Source organism: Sebastes umbrosus, chromosome 12 (genome assembly GCF_015220745.1).
Source record: "Sebastes umbrosus isolate fSebUmb1 chromosome 12, fSebUmb1.pri, whole genome shotgun sequence".
Taxonomy (NCBI): Eukaryota; Metazoa; Chordata; class Actinopteri; order Perciformes; family Sebastidae; genus Sebastes; species Sebastes umbrosus.
Genome location: NC_051280.1, coordinates 19,275,502 through 19,292,814, shown reverse-complemented (window position 1 = coordinate 19,292,814; position 17,313 = coordinate 19,275,502). Strand labels below are relative to the sequence as shown.

Here is a 17,313-nt window from a genome sequence, read left to right as displayed (position 1 = left end):
TTAATACGAATTTGATCTCATTCGGCTGCCAAAGATAGAAAGATAACAATCAAGTCAGTTATAAGAAATTGAGGGGTGGGATATGTTTGGAGAAGCAATTTGTGATTGATTTGAATTTAACAAGTATGCTGCATACTCGAATAAACATGCACACATTTATGTATTGGTCGAATGACCTGAGTCAAAGCAGTCAAAGGAGACAGCAGAGTCGTCTCCGTGTCCAAGGCATAAACAACAGTCGCTGACGTCACCCAAAATCAACATGGCCAGGGCCTGAGAAAGACAGCCAGCCAATTTATATAACATTGTGAAAAAAGAGGGGCTTTGCGATGAGCGCGACAGCTGTGCTTAATCACAGGAACTAAGCCAAGAGAGATGTGAAGGGACACAGAAGGCCTGAAAGAAGGTGAAGAAAGCTGGAGAGAGGAAAAGAGAGAGCTTGAGGGGGGAAAAGAGGAAGATGGGATATAAGACTGGAGAAAGGGAACAAAGTCTCAACTCATATCTCAAACACTGAGAGCCTGAAAAAGGGATGTGAGATTTAAAAAAAGAGAAGTTCATCCCAGTGAGCGCAAAACTCTCCTGACAAAACACCCAAATATGAAACTTCAAAGCCTTGACGCTTCTCTTTTTGCATCACCACCACCACCGTATTGAACCAGAACCAAAACAGGGAAAGTAAGTTTTTCTTCCCCTTTACAAACCTACTGCACTTTAAAAATATAAAAAGGAGAATATTCTACATGAAGAGACCTACACCAGATCCACTTTCCTTGGTTCAGTCCATCCTGTCCTCCAGACCCTGACCATTCATCAGCGGACATCACATGACGGAGCCGAGCCATTCATCCTGAGCCTCACAGCCTCCTCTGCCCAACAGGATTTGTGATTCAATTTGACTGAGTGATGCCCTGGGCCCCAGGGCTGGAACTGAGGCTACTGGGGGTTTTGCTGGGAAAGTAGGGTGGTGCAGGGAAAAAAGGGACACACAGGAGACGAATGGTGTAACAGAGGGCGCCACTACTGCTGCTTCACAGCTCCAGGAAGCGAGTTAGTCACATACAGATGTGCGTAACCAGTTTATTAGAGGACACAAGCATGTTAGCAGAAACAAACACAGACATGCAGTACAAAAACACATGCGTGAGATGAAAATAGATTTTTAAATTAATGCCACACTGTGTGATCAACGTATCCTCAAACAACGGCTCGTATGATATCTTACAAAAAGTTATCCCTCATTTTTCGTGCCTTTTCTTACGAATTTCCAGCAACACGTGTCAATTTCCGCTCGTTACATGCATACAGTCTTTTCAAAATAAAATTTCACAGGAAACAACTTAGTTAGGTTTAGGAAAAGATCGTGGTTTGGGTTAAAGTATAATAACTAAATATCTCCTGGGCGAAAGTAGGGATGCACCGATACCGATACTGGATCGGATATCAGGCCATTTGACTCAAATATCTGGATCAGATATCGGTCACAATGGGACCGATCTATTTAATTCAATTTTATGTTTATATATTATACACATTATATACTGTAATTTTAATTATTGTTTAAATTTCAATTTCAATCAATTTGTTGCTGCATTAAAAAGATTTACACTTGAATTGTAATTCCTGTTAATTTGCTGGTGTATAATTTATTATTTTAATAATAAATAACAATTAAATACATTTATATCTATGTATTTATTGGTCACATTTTGTTTTACAAAATTAGGAAATCAATGTTTAAGTCAGGCCTGATGTTGCCTTACACATAAAAGAATGATCCAAGTCACTTCCACACAGTGAGGCATACAGCTTATTAATTATACAGTATATATTTGATATAAAACACTGGTATTGGATCGGTACTCAATATGCACGCTTGTCGCTCTTTATACTTCCTGGTTCATGATTACGTAAATTACATACAAGTTACAGTGCATTACTTTTTGTAGGTATAGCTATACGATCAGAGTATGAGAACAGCCTGGATATAAGTACTGTGCACTGAAAAAATGACGAGCTAGCTTTGACTTAATGTGTTTTTTGGTGGGAAGAGTGATAAGAGTAAAAGTAATAATGCAGGTGAAATACAGATAAAGCAAAACACATGAAAACAAAGAATGACACAGAAAGTGTTTGAAAGTTACTATTGCTTTATAAGACCTACGCATCATCTCTGTCTCTCACTTGATCTCAGCAGGATGGCAGCGCGAGAGCATGAAAGATTTAAAGAGAATGCTTTTAGTTTAAACCACAGCCTGGCCCAAAGACTCTCACTCAGAGATACTGCACTATCTCAGACAAATCTTACTGTTAAAATCACTATATATAATATCAATAAAGACACTGGATAAAAAAAAAACTGTGACATCCAAACACACAGGAAGTTTGAGAGCACCTCGCAAGCCTCAGGCCCAAAGGATTCCAGTTAAAATACTGCTAGATGCTGCACTCACCTTGTGCATGTGCAGCTCAGACACATTAAAAAATGCATAAGGGGTAAAGACATGCACTGCCTTAAAACAATATGATGACCATCCTGCAGATCTGCACTCTTGTGTTGTGTTCAGTGAGCTGAGCGGAGGCAACATTTGGTCTCAGATAGGTCGCGGTGGAGAACGTTCCACGATAAAAGCTTTCATCTTTCCTCACCAGCTATTGTCAAACTGACCTTGAATGAGGCACTTAGTGTCCAACTACTTAAATGAAATTGCTTGTAACTATACTGTAGATCTCGCTGATTGGCACATCGCTCAGCAGCTCCCAGTATATAAATCCAGTATAGCACACAGCAGGTTGTAGCTGTAAATAACATGTTCTCAGTCACCTTGCCTAGTGGAATAACAGTTGAACAAACAAATGATAAAGACTATGTAAAACACGTGCGCCTCTTATCAAAATATGCACGCAGAAACCGAGTCGTGCGTTCGAGTAATGCAGCAAGACACTCACACAGATGAGCAACATTTTTGCACATGATACATTCAAATACACACATACTACTATACATAAACACATTACACGCATTAGGAACACACAAGGCAGCCAGCCATGCGCTAAGCTCGGGTTGACAGAGTTCATTTGGAAGATGTAAAATATTTATGAGAGAAGACTCTGCAGGGGAGGAAGAAGAGATGAAAATAGTGAGGGAGCAACGGAGGGATAGCACATAACGAGACGAATGAAAACGATGACGAGCGGGGCCCAGCTGAAATGCCCTGTTATGGCTGAGCGGGAAGAAATGCAAGCTAAATAAGTCATTGTCATTTCAAGTTCATTAGCTCGCTGCATGCCATCCCCTCCTGGGAGGAAGGAGAGAAGGGGAAAGGTATATTTGTACAGTAGCAAAAAAAAACTGAGCTCTTGTACAAGGGAATATAAACACATATTGAATATTGCTTTATGAGATTTTAAGCTTGTATTTTTACACAAGAAAACGCCACTTTTTTTGTGGCAAATCCTTCATTGTAGCATTTCCCGTACCCTAGAAGTGAAATTCAGTCAATTGCTGCAATAAATGGAGAGCTAAACACAGCCACAAATGTGTCAAGAAATGTTAAGTTACAAACCAAATCTTATTAAAACAACATTTTCTTGGAGTCTTCCTTTCCACTATTCTTCCATCTTTTCAGGTAGACAGAATGAGTACCAGCACCTTGCTATTAATTGGTTCAAATGCCAGGTGTATGTGGAGGACGTGATGCTACAGTAGGACGTACAGAGGTGATATCTATAGTAAGGCTGAACCTAACTTTTTTTCAATTAATCAATTAGTGGTTTGGTCTATAAAATGTCAGAAAATGGTGAAAGATGTCGATCAGTGTTTCCCGAAGCCCAAGATGACGTCCTTAGTTAAAGGGAAGTGCTAAAGGGAGTGGAGAGTGGAAAGTGGGGGGAAAAAAACAAATAAATAAGGATTTAGGTAATAAAAAGCTAATCCTGTACCAGCAAACAGGATGACAATTGACAGTAATTACATATTACTCCCTATAATTATGAGCTTTTTTTATGCTCTTCTCATAAGGCCTTAGTAATCCTCTGGTCATTCCCGCTCCTCCATCCTCAGACAGCCACTATACATCCAGATCTAAATAGCCGAGCGTGGTCAAGCCAAATAAGCAAACCACCATGAAGTACATGGGGCTTTTCCTTCGCCACGAATAACGCTTGAGAAATCACGTCACATAAAACCAGATCTCACTATCTAATTACAGAAAAATGTGCTTAGAAAGCAGAACATCCAACAGGAGATGAGAGTTGGAGTGGACTCAGAGAGAACCAAGGAAAGCTGCTTCACCGCAAACTGGGAGAGGGAGATATAAAGAGGCTGCATTGCACAGCTAGAACAACCCATTTGGGTATTCTGGTTGCTAGAAGAGCTAATGTTATGGGGAACGAGGATCTCTGCAGTTTAAGCCAATTATACAGTGGAGATCCCGAAAATGTACCGGATGGAGAGAGAGAGACGCAGTAAAGCCTGGAAAAAACTGTGCTTGCTAGGCTTCCAGGAAGCCAACAAAACAACACAGAGATTTCACTGTAATTACATTCGAACTCGGAGCAAAGGAAGTTGGGGGACGGTTAAAGTGAGTGTGAGAAAACGGATTCCCACAGGAAGATTTTAAAAAGAAAACTAACAGGATCACAGGCTTATAAAGGCCACATTTTAAGAATTGAATTATCTTATTCTCACACGTCTCTCACAAAGCCCAGAAGTCAGAGCAGTCCCCGGTTGACATCATGTGTATAGCTCCATAAACAATGAAGATTTTTCAATTGTATTCTTGAAACATATGGCTTTAATGTCGAGGCTATAAAATGCCTGGTAAAATTAGATCGCAAAAATATGGAGCCATAAAAATCACAGACAAGCACCAGAAACAAACTAGCGATCTTTTTTTTTTCCGGGAGAGCATCTGTGAGTATGCAGTAAATTTCACATGAAAAATAAATGAATTCACAACTTCCTCTGCAGCAGGAGTAGATAGGAGGAGAGTGAGAGATAAAGCCTCGCGGGCAGAAAACGACTTAAGGAGAGAGAGAGAGGAAGAGAGGAGAAAATAATTACGATAATGGAAACAAGTGTGAAACAGTTTATCTCGATGAGAGAAAACCTTCAGGAAAAAAAAAAACGTAGAGTAACAATAAAGCTAAATAACTATTGTGTGGAGCCACTTGCCTGGAAACAAAATCCTCCAAAATGACCAATTTAAAAAGCCAAAGAGGGAACTGTCGGAGAGCGGCAGATTTGATAGAGATGAGGAGAAAAAGTGGCAACTGTTCTGCATCCTAAGTGTGGAAGGAAACATGCTTCTAGTTTGGAGATTGTGGAGAATAATGTTGACACCTCAGGGGAGAGAGGAGGGGAAACGGGAGACAAAGAAGATATTCACGAGTCTTGAACCACCTGGGATATCTGCCTCACACCCACATGCAGAAACACAGACGCTAACAGAAGCCTTGATAACCTGCAGTCCAGTTTTTGTGCAGCTACTCCGGCACTGTTTTATTCTGCAGATGTGAGCTACAGTGTTTTTAATAAAAACCTATGTGTGGACGAAAAGGGCCACAGTTGAGCAGAGCAGAACAGAAATGATTGCTTATCAAAGGGAAGTGTGTAGTTGAGGGATATGTGTACTGCTGCCCCTGTGTGTCCTATCTTTATTAAATCAGCATTGTGTGTGCCAGGCATCTGAGCAGCGAGGCGCCGGACACATTTCAGCCATTCAACAGTTAGACGACACCTTACTGATTTTATCATCTATTTCAATCTTTTCTTTATATACAGACACAATCTCTCATCTCTTCAATTTCTATTTCTTCTTTTTTTATATTTGAGAGATAGGAGCCTGAAGGCCGTCTCCATCGGAGAATATCCATCTATCTTGGCAATTATATTTGCTATCGAGAACTGGATCAGAACAGGGGGGAAGCTCCCAAAAGTGTGGCTGAGTTTCACAAAAGACAGCGGTGAGCAAAATGTAGTCGCTGCACACAAATTATTTCAAACAATGGAGGACATAACTATGTATTTATATAGTATTTTAAAGTCATAATGCCCCAGAATCAGCTGATCCTAGCACATAAAGTGAAAACTATTTGTTGATTTTCTTGAATAAGAGTATTTTTGAGTGTATAATTGTTGCTTTTTTCTGCTTTATATCATTGTAAATCAAATATATTTGGTTTTTGGACTGTTGGCCAGATAAAACAAATCATTTGTAGACATCTTTGAGCTTTGGGAAATTGTAAAAGGTGATTTTTTTTCTTTGTTTTTAACATTCTGCAGCCTGAATGATTAAATGAAACAGGCTGTTCTCATACATCATTCGTAGCAAAACTTACGAAAAATAATTCAACTGTAATTTGTATATATCCCCTGAAATCAATTCGTATGTAATCCACGTAATTGTGAACCAGGAAGTATAGAGCGCCAAACGCCACGTATGGAGGAGGACGGGGTGGATGGATGGGTCAAAAAACACCAGTCTTTCGCCAGTCAACATTTATTTATCGGTCACGTAACTTCCGTACAAATGTATTTTAATCCTAAACCTAACTAAGTAGTTTTGTTCCCTAAACCTAACCAAGTTGTTTCATGTGAAGACGGAAGTTTATTTTGAAAAGACTGTATGCATGTAACGAGTGTAAATTGGCAAGTGTTACTGGACATTCGTATGAAAACGCACGAAAAATGAGGAATACATTTTTGCAAGATATCAAATTAATTAAGATATTGAAAACAGGGCTTGAGAAGCTGTAACATCTTATTCACCTATGACTTATTATTATTATTATTATCATAACCAATAAAATCTAAAGAATACCCATCCCCATATACGGGTGTTTGTCTGTCCCTGTAGGCCTGCTGAATTTGTTGCCATAGTGCCATAGCCACAGGATTTCCCAACAAACCCTCCGGTCCACAGCTGCAGACAGTGTGTATGTGTGTGTGTTGGCATAGGGCGTGTCGCCCTGTAAAATTCATACTGCGTGCCCTCACTTAATATGGCAGTGGGCGTCCCGGTTTGGGTCTGTACCATCTGTCAAGCAGCGGGAGGGCAAGAAGAGCGGTAGCTGGAACAGAAGCGTCGCCACGCTGAGAGCTAAAGCCAGTTCCTTGTCACTTCACATACTCACCTAGTCTACAGAAAGCACTGCTGGAGGGGACATGAGCCATAACAGCCGTGCCATTTCCCCACGGCACAGACACGTATGCATTTACATAACTGACGAAAGGGCAGAAACAAAAACGCCAGCAAATCATGCGCACACAATGACAACAAACGGAAAGGAAGTGGTTTAATAACATTCTCGCTGCATCTTTAGAAGTCCACACACATCTGTGGCACACACAAATGAATACTCTCTCATTTGGACACATCGAGCACATGCACTCACATCTGCGCCCAACCACACACACACACACACACACACACACACACACCGAGAGACAGTGAAGGCGCTCGCAGTGACGAGGGAATAATTCTCCTTTTGACACAACCGATTCCTCTGAAGACAAAAGAGTCATACACCAACACACTGCAGCCCTCAGAGGAACAGCGCACATGCCCACCCCCCACCCACCACCACACACACACACACACACACACGCCTGTTGCAATGACACTGCAAACCCCTGTGGTGACATAAAAAGACTGGCCTATGCTGCTGTCATCTGTGTGTCTCTGTGTGTGTGCTTGCCAAGGGAGGGCTGTACGTGTGAACTCCTACACTCACATTAGACAAGTGACAGGGAACAAAAGACACGAGGAGTGCAAGTAGAGAGAAAAGAGAGAGGTGGCAGCAGCTGATGAAGTGCATGGTGGTCAGAGTAGAGGCAGCTGATACTTGTCAGCGTAGTGCATTATATTCTAAAAAGCAATCTCTCTTGGACCTCAATTTCCTACCTTTTACACACCGAGGCAAATTGCTGTATTCTTTTTTTTTTTTTTTTAAATGAGTCATATGAAATACGAAGGAAAATAGTGACATATTTGTCAGCTCTTACGTCTAAGAATGAGTCAATGTAATTATTTCACTATTTCCTTGACTTTTTGCTTTTTAAAGGAGGATTGTTAAGATTTGTTCTGACCTTAAATCATCTGCCAAAAATGATTCATATTAAGACGACTACATGGTTTGTGCTTTGACTGGCAAGTGTGGAAAATAGGGGTGTAACGATTCATCTACTACATCGATGTATCGATTTATATTCCTACGATCAAACTACATCGATAGGTACCCGGCACGGGGGACGTATATTGATCTAAAATTGATTTGCAAGGTGAATAATCTGAGAATTTGCACCTTGTATTTAAGCACGACAAACGTTATATGGATGTATTTTTTAGCACTTTTAATAGTAAAGAAATGTTACTCCAGTTCACTCTCCCTGTGCATGACGTCATCGACATGTGCCAGCAGCGACAATCTCTGAAAGACGACAAAAAAACAAAGCATGGCTGAGGAAGAGCCAGACAAGCGAGAGATTTTCAGATCCAGCGTGTGGAAACATTTTGGCTTTTGCAAAAAGGGAGATGTCCTTGATAAATCGCTCGCTGTTTGCAGAGTATGCAAAGGCCAGATAAAATACAATGGCAACCAATCTTTCCACGCACCGACTGAGAAGCCATTCACTTTATTCTCTGTTAAATATTATTGCTCTACCATTTCTATTGAAAATGAGAACAGAAGCAGGTGGTTAAATCCCTGTTCATTCAACCTGAAGAGAAGTTGGTTGCATTTTATTTTTTGTTAAATACTATTGCTCAACCTTTGCTTTGAAAATGAGAACAGAAGCAGCAGGTTAAAAGTGTTCATTTACTTTGAATAGAAGTTGGTTTATTGTATTTTTTGTTAAATATTGCACTGCCTTGTATCTTGAGAACTGAAGCAGCGGGTTCTGAAGTTGCACTTTTTATCATTTTCAAATAAAAGGTGTATGTATTTGACATTAATCGTTGTGTTTGCTTGTTTATATCCATAATTAATTTATCCCTGATTCCCTTACAAGAAACACTTTGAGGAATCCTGGCCTGTTCCAGCTATTTATTTCACCGTCACACTGATTGAATCTTTGGCAAATAAAAGTGACTGTATCGATTTCAAGTCACTGAATCGCATCGCTCTAGATGAGCCAAATATCGTCCTTGAATCGTATCGGAACCATGGAAAGCGATACGTATTGTATTGTTGTAATAACGTATCATAGTGTTTACACACTCTGCAGAGTTCGGAGCAGCTCCACATGTCTGGACAGACTGTCCTCCAGATTTCCGTGTTTCTAACAGGCCCCAAGAATGAAAATGATTACATAAGGAAATACAGAAAACACATTTTTTAAAAAGGAGCTATTTTCGTTTTTTCGACTCCATCTTTTCTCTTCTTCTCTTTTCTTTGCGTTGTTTTTTCCTACATATAGCCCGTCACAGGGCGGAGCAGGGACTAGCAAAACCAAGCAGACCAGGGCAGCCTAAGTCACAGTCAGCAGTCCATCAGCCCCCCCCCCTCCCCTCTCTCTCTCTATGGTGAACATCAAACACACTGTGGTCTGTTTCATGCTCCCTGCAGCCCATTATGGCTTAATGCTTCAAGAGGCTTCTTACTGACTTCAGCATTTTAACAACTCCAGCATATTCAGTTGGTAGGCAACACACATATACAAAGACACATGCACGCTCACAAACACACACACAGATACACATAAACAGGCACAGACAGGAGTCAAGATGCAGCAGGGATTCACACACTATAAAGCAGCAGAGTTAAAGTATGAGCCTGAAACAACTGTTGCTTTTTGCTTTAATCTGTCTGCAGAGGAAGACCAACAGATGTGCGAATGTGTGGGGGCTTTATGCTGACATTAACCTTCAAATAAGACTTGGCCCTCTTATCTCCAAGTCGGTTAATGAGTTCCATTCACGAGGCGGCAATATGTAATTCAGTGCGATCAATTAGTTATCCACCATATGGAGAATAAGAACACCACATCAGCGGAGATATTAATGGGATTGAGATAAGGCTTCTGTCCTGAACGGCCACAAGGATAACAAGCAATTGACACACACACACACAGTATTAAATATTTATGGTTAAGTTAGGTCTTTCCTTTTATCTGTCTAGACTAGAGCTCTTTAAAAAAATGAAATACGTAACATTGCTGGCTTTATGGCTTTGTATAATGTGTTTTTGTCAGTTGTATGTACAGTAGGTGTGCAACTTGGAAATGTTGTCATGGCTTTAGAGTGTTGCTGAATATGTATTCAATCATCCATGCAGCTGACATGAATGAAAATGGCCATCTCTCCTTAGTAACTTTGACAATTTAAAAAAAAAAATTGTGCATGACAGATAATAATTAAGTGACTCATGTATTACAGTGCTCTTAATAAAACACTGCATTTTTCTTTTTGCTCCTATTTAATGTTGTTCTAGTGTAGCCTGTACATCCTGTACATTAATGGAAAACATTCAATCCAGACTTATGCCATGTTGGAAGTGTTAGGAAAATTGTATGATGTCCAACCTAGTGAGATTGTCTTTTAAATAAAAATGGATGTCCTGGTTCCTCGGGGTTTTAAGATGCTGATCATGTAATTGCAACATCCCAGGTTCAAGTCCAGTTGGGGACTTTTTTAACATGCCTCCCTGAACTTGGACACAGATTAAAGCCCCTTTCACACTGGACAAAAAAAACCCCACTAACACCCACTAACATCTGGATTTTGTCTTTAGTGGGAAAGGTTAAAATCAGCATTCATTCCCAGGATAAATGACTCTGCAGTAGTCGCAGATATTTATCGGCTTCAGCTCCGATCAGCAGTGATGGAAACATGAAACTCGCGTGCTATGTGACGTGCGTTGAAGTGAACACTACCACAATAAAAGCGGTAACTTCCTTCGACCTCCGCATATACTCAAATGAAGCAATTAAAATCGATTATGGCATTAAAAAAATATATTTCCAAATCGTTAAAAAATTAAAAATTACAATACTTAGGTGAATCGATTTTTTCCCCACCCCTACTAGACAGATTTTTTTCATAATCCTAACTGGCATGAGAGTACATGGCTGAGGGGACAAGAATGAAGTGCTACCACAGGCCAAGCAGCCTCACAGGGGAGCTGGAGGGTCTTAAGCTAACAGCAACTGGTGGTAGATATAGAGATACTGTATAAGTATGTCCACAAAGATTAAGAGCTTGAACACATACAACATCGCACATGGTCTGCCTTTTACTCCGGACCATGAATGCTCAAGTACACGGGTCATTTGGATTGCAGATCATGCTTTTATACCAATGAGGGTGAAATAAAAAGTCAAACTCATGTGACCTCTTCATCTTTTTGTTGCTCTTGCAGCCTCTCCCTGGCTGGCCAGCTCTGTTTTATCCTGGCAGAGGACTCCGATCTCCATTTAACCTCTGGCTGGAAAGTGGGGCAAGGGGCAGCAAATACACTAGCAACCATTATCTTATCATTACCCACAGTCAAAGAGGTGAACAAGTTGCCCCGGGAGATTTCCTACGCAGTGTGTGAAAACTCGTGCTCTGTTTTAGATACAACACTGCATGACTTATACCCAAATTCCCAGTCAAGCTGCTGAGTTCAAAACATTCCCATACTTTTTTCGTTGTGGGCTACGGATACTGATCAGCCCATATTTCCAGCCACAAGCCAGTCTTTAGTCGACAACAGTTCCTAGCAAGCCTGGTGAGCAGCAATCCCACTGTATCATTAGCCAAACACTGGTTAGAGATGACACTTCAGAGCGCCGAGCAACTCACAGTCAGCCTGTAGCAACCGGCAATCAACAACAACACAAATACTGCATGGGAAAAGCCGATGCCGTACCAAAATGTTACCAGGCTTCCTGCAGATGTCTCATGCAGCTTGTCTCTTTGTGTAGGCTTATATGTCATTGAGCATCTAACAACTCATTGGCTGCCAGCTGCTTTCAAAGAGCGTCTGGCGCCTCGCTCTTTGAGAGCCGATGAGAGAGAGAAACAGAGAGATGAAGAATGTCATTCCCTGAAAGACAAACAGATAAGTCATGAGGACTGTAATGATGGGGTGAGACAGAGAGGGGATGATGCAGGGAGGAGGAGACAGGTGAGCCTCATAAAAATCAATCATCCATGTTTGGTAAATGCCAAATAAAAAGCTGTTTCCAAAACTGATTACACTAGATGGAGTTAAATTAGCATCATCACACTCATTTTGATTACCTACCAACCATCACTTTTCATTTCTGCTCAACTGATACAGTTCCCATGGTCCAGTAAACACCGCTTCAGCACAATAACAAACAGCTCACCCTTAACTCAATAGCTTTCTTCCGCGTGGCTTTTTCTCTGGGGCAAATTACTAACAACAGGGGACTCTCAGAGTTGTTATATGAGGCGTATCGATGTGAAAGCAATATCTAGGAATCTTCTTTCACCGCTGACTGAGCGTAATCAAACAGGGACTGTGATGGGGGATGGGGGTGTTTAGCTGGGTTTTTTTACCTCACACGTTAGTAAAAGTACCTAATTCAAATGTCAAGAGCAGAAGAATAAAAGTAAAAAGATTCAAGAATATCTTTATCTAGGAGCATCAATAACTTTTTTTTAAGGCCACATTACTTGCAGACCTTGTTGAGACTTTATCTGCATATGCTTCCATGTTTAATCATTAGGGCTGACAATCGATTCAAATATTTAATCAGTTTTCATTATCGCACATTTTTTATCTGCTCAAAATGTACCTTAAAGGGAGATTTGTCAAGTATTTAATACTCATGGGAGTGGGCAAATGGGCTTGCTTTATGCAAATGTATGTATATACTTATTATTGGAAATCAACAACACAAAACAATGACAAATATTGTACAGAAACCCTCACAGATACTGCACTTAGCATAAAAAATATGCTCAAATCATAACATGGCAAACTGCAGCCCAACAGACAACAACAGCTGTCAGTGTGTCAGTGTGCTGACTTGACTATGACTTACCCCAAACTGCATGTGATTATCATAAAGTGGGCATATCTGTAAAGGGGAGACTCGTGGGTACCCAGAGAACCCATTTTCATTCACATATCTTGAGGTCAGAGGTCAAGGGACCCCTTTGAAAATGGCCATGCCAGTTTTTCCTTGCCAAAATTTGACGCAAGTTTGAAGCGTTATTTAGCCTCCTTCACGACAAGTTAGTATGACATGGTTGGTACCAATGGATTCTTTAGCTTTTTTCTAGTTTTATATAACGCCATTATATTCACTCTGGCTTTAAAACTTGCTACAACCTCCGAAAGATTGATTCCACTAATGCGTTAAAGAAATTAGTGGCGTTAAATGATTTTGCATCAACGCGTTATTATGGCGTTAACTTTGACAGTCCTATTAATTATACACATTTTGTGCTTTTAAAAATAAACTTTTATATTAAGCTCATAAGTATATTTTCTATTTCGCCAAGGAACTTGATACATCATTGAAAAAGATTGCTGCGACTAGACATCATTTTTTAAGAGCTGGGATGCAGTCGTCCCTCATTGTCCTCCCAGAATGAATCGGGGTGATGCACTCAGCATGCGACCTTGAGTCAGGCCCAGCCAATACATTAAGTTGATCAAGCCCCCGATGTCCCGGCAGGAAATATCCTTCTCCGAATGTCAGGGGATCATGCACAACATTCAGGTGGCTCATAATTTGGAGGCATAAATTAAAGCTTTCATATTTCACTAAGATGTTTAATATGCCAGACTGGAGCGGATGAGCGGTTATTTATGCTTGAGAGCCAAGAGACAGGGACACGGGGAGAAATATTGTCAAAGCCAAATCTCCCCTTTCCTCTACAGTATCTCTCTCTCTATCTCACATCCATCCACGTCTGCATCTCTCTATCTATCTCTTCTTCCAGGCACTCAGTGTCTGTCTCACTCCCTTATTTTCACTCTTACTGAGAATGCATTGACCCCAGACTTAAAGTAAGCTCCACATCATTGATTGAAACAAGAGGAATAGGTGGTGTCATGACAAGACAGATTTTATCTTTAAAGCATTATGGATTACAGACATTTGGAGGAAAAGGGGATTTCTAAGGGGCCGGGTCTGGCGTTAATTCTGTCAAATGATTTATTCAGTATGGGCAATCAATTAAATCAGAAGTGTCCAGTTACTACTTTCGCCCTCACTGCTTTATGATGTATGGCGTGGTGACATGAGCTAACGCTTTCATCACATTACCGCCCCACCCTCAAATCTTATAATCTCTCCTATCCTATCAGTGCAATCACTGGGAAAGATCTACTGTATGTCTTTGCATCGGGTATCATGTTCCTCATATAAGCACACTCTTAATGCTCCATTTAGGCATCTCAGTGGAAACACTTAAAATCTGCAGGGTGAAAAGCAAAACCCACACCCTGTTATATACTTTTTTCTCTTTGCTCTTGCTGCAACCGTGCTGTGCTGTGTGAGAGCCCCATATGCTCTCAGAAAATAGAGCGGTTTCTACTTTAGGATCATCCTGAGTGTGTGACCTTTAGGTGAATACTGCAGAAAGTCACCCTTGTACGTCTCAGTGCCGTTCGGGCCCGTGTTAATGGACAAACATCTCTGTCTTCACAGGGGAGAGGAGTTTATCTGCTGTCACAGTAGTGTAGCACTCTGTGGAAAATGAATTGGGCAACATAGAGAAGGTGGCTGACGCAGAGTCTGGAGGGGCTTTTCGAGGAAAGGCCGTGTTATCAGATTGGGAGGAACTGTGGCAGTGTTACAGATGAGAATCATTGCACAAGTCCACGCTCATTTGTTGTTGGTAAAAAGCTGCAGATTACTTCAAATAGCAGTGTTTTACTTTCTGCTCTTTACTTTAGGACATTTTGACAGTTTTGGGATAATGAAATAAAAAAGTATGTGAGTTCAAAATTGATTTCTATTTCCTTTTAATCTGTGCAAAGTGGTTGTGTAAGCCTGCATGGTCACAGTCTGCCGTCTTGTCCATGCATGTACGATACTGTAACTGTAGAACCTGAAATTGCAGTAAACTGTGTGTGTGTGTGTGTGTGTCTGTGAAAGCGTTGCACTGAATTCCAGAGGAGGCACACGTGTAATCATCTGAACTGCAGAGAGGGGCTTGTGACTGTCAGACATCGGACCATGAATGACACAGTAAGCCACATCATATTTGCCTGGTTACGGCAGCACATGGTCAAGTGACTGTCTGGTCTCATCTATAAGGAGGAATTCTGCTCACAAAGACCAGACAGTTTAAAAGAAGAGGAAAAGATCAGGGAGTGTCTTCATGAGCAGCAGCATATAGTTTTGAGTGATAGGGGAAACTGAGAAACGAGAACAGACAGAGAGGTGCATCTGTGTTTCTTAAAAAATGTCAAGTTCGAGAGAATTGGAAGGGACTCTCTCATATTTCTGATCAGGGGATCAAACAAGCCAGATTGTCTGTGACATGTCTGAACTGTCTTAATATCTTTTCAAAGCATGTGTGTTTCATCTTGGGGAAATAGCCGAGAGCTATACAGCTATGTGACGTGAAATGAGTGTGACTACAGGTTTAAAAGGTATAAAAAAAGACAGAAACTGGGTTTTGCTCACTCTCACAACGAAACCAAATACAAAAATACATCCTTTGAAACTTGTGGTTAACAAGACAGGTGTGTATTTTGTTCACAAATGCAAACAAACCTACAATCATTCATACTCAGGAGGATCATTCATTCCTACAGGATAGGTCAGATCTACAGCACCAACACTTACACAATAAATGGTGCTATACTGCAGGTGCGACTTTGGCCCCCAAAATAGACTAACATTCCTAGGGGGGACTTGCAGAGGGATTATGCTTCTCAGTGGCAATGAGTTTATACTGTATAGCAATGGGGCTTCACAGCAACATTTTACTGCATAATTTAAACAAAATGCTGTTTGGACAGGTAGATGATCTTGTAAAGTGTGTGTTCAGGGGGTAAAAAAATACCACATTTTGGTCCACAGAAAGAGAAGAGTGCGCACAACATGACATAACAACAGACTTGTTTTTAAAAAGGAGCTTTACCTGATATTTCAGACTGAGGGACCCCATCCAGAGCGAATCCTTTGCCGCTATAAAACTGCCTGATATCCGAACAACTCCGGGCTTTGCTGGTCCCTTTGTCCCCAAAGGCTGGTGCTGTTAGAGAGCAGCACACTGCCACCAGAGCCACTATGATGAAGGAATCCATCCCAAGCCGATGTTGGACTTTTTAGTCAAGTGCAAATCCAAGACCAAGAAGAAGCGACTGTGTTGAGTCCCAAAAACGGAGCAGGAGACTCCCAGTTTAAGTGAGTGCTGCTGTGCGTAAAATCTCCTCCACCTTCCTTCCTATAATATCCCTGCTGCTGCTGCTGCTGCTGCTGCTGCTGTCCTTTCTAGTGCGTCTGCTCTCCGCGCACTGCTGCACGGCACACAGGAGCGACTCTTCACAGGTCCCGTCTCTTCCCACTCCTATGTGGACAGGACAGGACAGGACAGGACAGGACAGGAGCTTTATTATTATTATTCTCCCCAGAAAACAGTTGAATCTTCTCACCCCCTGTGCAACCAGGATGAGTGCAGATCTCCACTGTTGTTGTATGTATTGGTTCACCTAGAGAGAGAGAGAGAGAGAATGAAAGAATTAGGTTACAGCTGAATGAATGTTTTTTTGTCGTGTCATGATAATAATAGCACGGTGGTATATTGCGCAGCCAGGTTTCTGTCGCTCAGCCAGCACTCCTACCGGTATGAGGTATGAGGTTGAGGTGCGCACCGTGCAGGACAGCTAGATACCGCAGCTCGTTTCACCGGCTCAGGATGTGGATGTGAACGATGCGATGCCAGCGCTGCCACTGTGTGGAATGAGGAGGAGGAGGCGGAGAGAGAGAGAGAGAGAGAGAGAGAGAGAGAGAGAGAGTATACGAGGTTTCGTGTTCCTCCTCCGTTTCAATCTGTCTCATCTAAATAGTATTTTTAGACACGTTTCAGAATAACTGGTTTGAATCGTTTTGGAAAACATCTGTCGTTTTCATTTAGCATCAGTCTATAAGTGTGTGTAGGCTGCACTGTGTGGATCTGGTTTACAGCGGAAAGAATGCGTCCTGACAGCGTGATCTCGCGCAGCCAGGTGTCACAGGTGAGCTGTGGGCGTGACCTCGACCCCCCCCCCATAGTCCACCCCCACCATCACATACACTGTTAAGAATTTCCCAGTAAAATAACAGTAAAGACCTGATGGCAGCAGGGTTGCCTTTATGTTACTGTAAGATTAACATTATTATACTGTCTCTGAAAT

General features: G+C 41.4%; 1 protein-coding gene across 1 annotated transcript in view; it reads right to left on the bottom strand.

Moving 5' to 3' along the window:
- The window catches only part of gpc1b (glypican 1b), a 79,638-nt gene extending 62,752 nt beyond the window's left edge, over nucleotides 1-16,886 (bottom strand). Inside the window, exons 1-2 of the mRNA XM_037786793.1 lie at nucleotides 16,762-16,886; nucleotides 16,059-16,629 (exon numbers count right to left, since the gene is read on the bottom strand). Of these exons, the coding sequence (XP_037642721.1) occupies nucleotides 16,059-16,224 (166 nt within the window). The 5' untranslated portion in view covers nucleotides 16,225-16,629; nucleotides 16,762-16,886. The remainder of the gene's footprint in view (nucleotides 1-16,058; nucleotides 16,630-16,761) is intronic.
- Nucleotides 16,887-17,313: the final 427 nt, after the last annotated feature.